The following is a 4,681-nucleotide window of genomic DNA, read 5'->3' as shown; positions in this document are numbered from 1 at the left end:
CATTTTAAACCTTACTTGAGAAAAGCGGCAGCATAAACATTCATATCTCATTTGTTTTTCATTCTATCCCAGGTGTGAGCATTTTGGGTCCATATTCAGTACCTTTGACTCTCCTCGCACACAGATCTGAATGTGTTCGCTGTATGTCGCACCACGACGCAGATTGTAACAAAAGGGTGCCAGGGTGATGGAAAAATTATCCTGATGGAGATTTCTTAAACTGGACACTTCTCCATCACCTTCATTTCATTTCAATTACACGTCAAAGAAGCCGCGTTCACTTAGCATGGAGCTGTGCGGCGTGTTATTTAAAGATGGTTCATATTGCAGGGGTTTGATGATTGAGGTTTGATGCTGGAGGGCAAAGTGAGAGTTACACCTGGAGACTAAACCTGTGGGTTATTTTAGGGGGGCGTCTGCTGCACAACCCCTCATGTTGTTATTCTTAATTAAACCACAGTGGCCCTTGTTTGACCTTTGACCGTACAGATGATAAGACCTTATGGTAATTTATGGTGATTTTTACTTTGAGTCAGGATGAATATCACATTTATAGTAGCTATTAAAGCTGATAAACACATTCATACAGTTTGTGCTGAGTTGGCATAAAACAGACAAAATGAAACCTGTGTTTTGAGAAAACAAACATCTTTAATTTATTATTAAATGACATAAATAAAAACTCACAGTGAGTCCAAATACAAATAGATAGTTATGTACATGTGTTTTTTGCAGGGGGGGCAAGGGAAGGAGGGGTGAGGGTGGGTGGTGGGTGGGGTGGGGTGGTTTGGGGGGGGGACGCAGAAGGCACTCATGTCTCTCAAGTCCGAACGTGAAAGATTTTGTATTGCTTGTATCAGAAAAAGGCACATTTTCCTATATGAGAAAACACTGGATGTTAATTTATTCTATTTACACACATATACACGTTTGTGTTAGCAGAACCTCTTTTTTTCATCTTATATATTTAAGAATTACAAGAAAAATGTTCAGTTCGATTGGCTTGGTTTGGAACCAGTTCTAGATGTGTACAGTTGAGAATTACTAAGAGCAAAGAGGAAGATCTGACCGTACAGCTACTCTAAGGCTTATTATTGTAGTGTAATAATGACAAGGATTGTCTTTCAAGTTGCACATCAGCTTTGACTCCAGCCGTACTTAACATATAATTCATATACAGACTCTGGAATGAATAAATCTACACTTTTTCAAGGACAGGAGCCCAAAGGGGTGCATGCAAGTCTTCCACATCATCCCCATATGGTCTGTTCATGTCTTTAGTCCTGTGTCCTCTTCCCAAGTTGAACCTCCAGCTTCTCAGTAGCTCTGAGCCACGGGCGCCCAAGACGCAGTCAGCCTGGCGATGGAGCTCTCAAACTGGGCTTCCCCTACTCCGACCTCACTCAGGCTGGGGTCATACATGGAGGAAGGCGAGGAGACGGGCAGCGAAGAGGTCAGGCCTGTGTAGGAGGAACCCCTCAGGAACTGGGAGGTCAATCCGCCGGGTATAGAGCCAGAGGCTGAGCCTGAAGGGGTGAGGGTGGTGCCAGCTACTGACCATAAACTGGGGTACTGACTGTGGATAAGAGGAACAAAACGAGTGGTTAATAATGTTTCTTGGTGGTATTTGATACTGTTGAGTCAAAAAATGAACTGGCGATGTCCCATTTTGTTTAACAAGAAGAAACATTTGAGCTCTTTCCAGTATGGGACAGTGGGTATGACCAATGTAGGCATGAAGCCAGGAGGCCATCGTCTTGAACTAATAAACACACACTCTTACACACACATAAAACTACAAAATTCAAAGTTTCTGATGAAGGTTAAAAGAAATGAGCGTCTTCTAATTGAACTGTAAATGGTTTAGAGTCTCACCTTGAATTAGATGTGGAGTTGGTGGTGTGGGACAGAGTGCCCATGCCTGTGGAGTTGGGGATCTGAAGTGCAGACCAGCTGTCATGAGAAGGCAGAGTCCCTGAAGTGTTGTCCATGTAGTTGTCTGGAAGTGCAAACCAATAATTAATACCAATTCTCCATCATGAGTTGAAGTTATATATATGTATATATATATATATATATATATATATATATATATATATATATATATATATATATATATATATATATATATATATAGGGTCTGAGCAAGGTCTTACTCGTGCTGGAGGTGCGGTGGGGGTAGTGGCTGGGGTACGGGGTTGCTCTGTGGCTCCTTAGGCTGGAGTAGCGCTCGCAGTAGGAGCCCGAGGAGTGGCCCGCTGTGCCGCTGAACTGAGGGGGGCTGCTGCTTGGGCAGATGGGACTCTGTCCCGGGAGGAACCAACCTCCAACTGTGGAATTTAACAAGCACGTTGGGTCATACATCACATTACGGCACCCAGTTTGAAAATAGAAAAAAACACATCCAGGATGATGTCAGATTCAGAAATGTAAGGAACAACTCACGTTGAGAGTAGCCAGACTGTTGGCTGTCGGTGCTGTGATCAGGGACTTCTTTATGATCGCTCCTGCAATCAAATACAATAACATTTAGATGATATACTTTTAGTACACTGACTTCCTAACATGAGGAGTTAATGGTTTCCGATCATACCTTTCTTTGGCGTCCAGGAAGGCTTTAGCAAAAGGATTGTGCTTTATCTTCAGAGCAGTGATCTGTGAGGAGGATGGAGCTGTTAGTACTTCTCTACCAACACACACTCATCTTACATATTGATCGATTTCACTTAGAGGCTGTAATACAGTTAGCACAACTGACCTCTTCGTTCTGATAAGCGGTGACGGCGATGAACTGCGTTTCGGGGAAAGACTGGCTGCTGATCATCTTCTGGATGCCTCCAACCTTCACGATGTGTATCCTCGGCTCGTATTTGTGCAGAGAATTCAGCATGATCTGTGAAAGAGAAATATAAATCAATATTATTATTTTGTTTATTTTAAGAAGTGAACTTAGTGTAGTGCTTTTGTCAGATCAAGTGAAAATGTAGCAGTGAAGTGCCGTTCACACAAATAATCTACAGTATTTTGCAAAAATATTGAATAAAAAATAAATCCCACATTAAGTGGATGGAGTTTGAAAGAGTGTGCTTTTTTAATTCATGTAGTTCATTATAATGTTAAAGAATACCAATTTAAGACTAAATTAATGTTTTTCAGTTAAAAAGAGGCCTGATCCAAAGCTTCTGAAATAATAGAATAAAGGTTTCAGAAAATGTATTCATTCACATTTCTGTAATTAACAGTTTTGAATTGGTTCCTCACCTGTCCGCCTCCATTCAGCTTATTAGACAGTTTGACTTTGCTGAAGGAAACTGGCGCTTTCATCCAGTGCGCTCCGAAGTTAGGGGAGTCCGGGTGGATGTAGACGCAGCTGGGGCTCTGCGGCTCCGGTTTGCCTCCGGGAACCCACTCCCCGTTCACGTATTTCCACCGGTTGTTGTCCGCGGCCACAAAATCCAGCAGCACCGAGTACATGGCGTTCGGGTCCAGGCCGCTGACGCTGGCCCTGAGCACCGGAAACATCCTCCTGGAAACAAGAAGTGTGGAGCTCATTAGATTTGTGTTTGAGGTGAGCTGTGAGTGCATCTTTTAAAAATTGTCACACATCCTTTTGCAGCTCAATGTCTGTTTATAATTATTTATTTAAACCTTCAAAGGCCTCGAAGGCCTCAGGAGCAGCACTTTTGACAGCGCACCTGTGTGTGTGAGCTTGTTTGTTAGCCACTGAAAACCTAAAAACCTATTAATACGTTTTAGAATAAAGAGCATTTTTACAGACATGTATCATGATTAAAACATATCTCCACAGCGAAAACCCAGTGCGTAAAAAGTGCGTAAAATGCGCATTAAAGAACACCACCGCGGCCTCCCCACAAGCTGCTGTTTTCAACCTACCTTCCCGTTTTGGTGACAATCATCTCGTTGGTTAACTCTTTAAACTTGTTCCATAAGTCCCCATCCTCCAGGGTCAGTTTAATATCCCTCTCGGACGCGTCTCCCTTCTCGCTGCCCTTCTGGAACTCGCTCTCCACGGCGCTGAGGAGATGCTCCAGGCGCTGGTCGGCGTTGGAAGTAGTCATAATTTCCCAAACAGTGTAAGAGAGAAGCTCCAAATCCAAGATTCACGAACTCTGAGGCTTGACAGAGAGATAAGGCCCGAGTGATACTGGTTTGTAAACTCTGAGGCCTCATCATTTAAGGGCCCCCAGGGACCTCATGGGGATGCGGGGCGTGGTTTAGGCGCACACACCTCGCCTCTCTGGCCGGGTTCAACGTCTCCAGACCACGCCCCCTACACCAGCCTGCATCTCTGTCTACAATTCAACAGATTTTTTGAAAATATAAGCAACTTTTACCTCAAACTTTGAAATCTGTTTTCCTCAACCAAACTCCACTTAAAAAACTCACATTTTTACAGTTTTCATAAATCTTCACAGATTTACTTTGCTGTTGAAAATCCTGCTAGGATTCAGTTTAGGATTTATAGTTTGGTACCTGAAAATCTCTCTTAGTCTGTAACATTGGGCCTATATATTCAAAGTTGTGCGTTCAGACAAAAGAAGGGAAGCGAGGGAAGAGAGCCGTGTCTTTGAACTCAGTTGTATATCTGCAAATACTGCTAATCTTTTGTTGTCTCAAATCCACATGGGAGAAGGCTCTGTGTTTACTGAGCACAGGCCAT

At 43.1% G+C, this 4,681-nt stretch overlaps 1 protein-coding gene across 1 annotated transcript; it reads right to left on the bottom strand.

Moving 5' to 3' along the window:
- Nucleotides 1-1,317: 1,317 nt before the first annotated feature.
- Nucleotides 1,318-4,079, bottom strand: tbxta (T-box transcription factor Ta). The gene is made up of 8 exons (XM_062436152.1): nucleotides 3,895-4,079; nucleotides 3,262-3,526; nucleotides 2,759-2,893; nucleotides 2,594-2,655; nucleotides 2,446-2,507; nucleotides 2,157-2,330; nucleotides 1,876-1,999; nucleotides 1,318-1,576 (listed from the first exon to the last, which is right to left on the bottom strand). Exons 1-8 carry the CDS (start codon nucleotides 4,077-4,079, stop codon nucleotides 1,318-1,320), a joined length of 1,266 nt encoding a protein of 421 aa, XP_062292136.1.
- Between the last annotated feature and the right edge of the window lie 602 nt (nucleotides 4,080-4,681).

This window comes from Scomber scombrus, chromosome 16 (assembly GCF_963691925.1).
Source record: "Scomber scombrus chromosome 16, fScoSco1.1, whole genome shotgun sequence".
NCBI lineage: Eukaryota > Metazoa > Chordata > Actinopteri > Scombriformes > Scombridae > Scomber > Scomber scombrus.
Note: the sequence above shows the minus strand (reverse complement) of the source record. Positions and strands in the feature narration are given on the sequence as shown.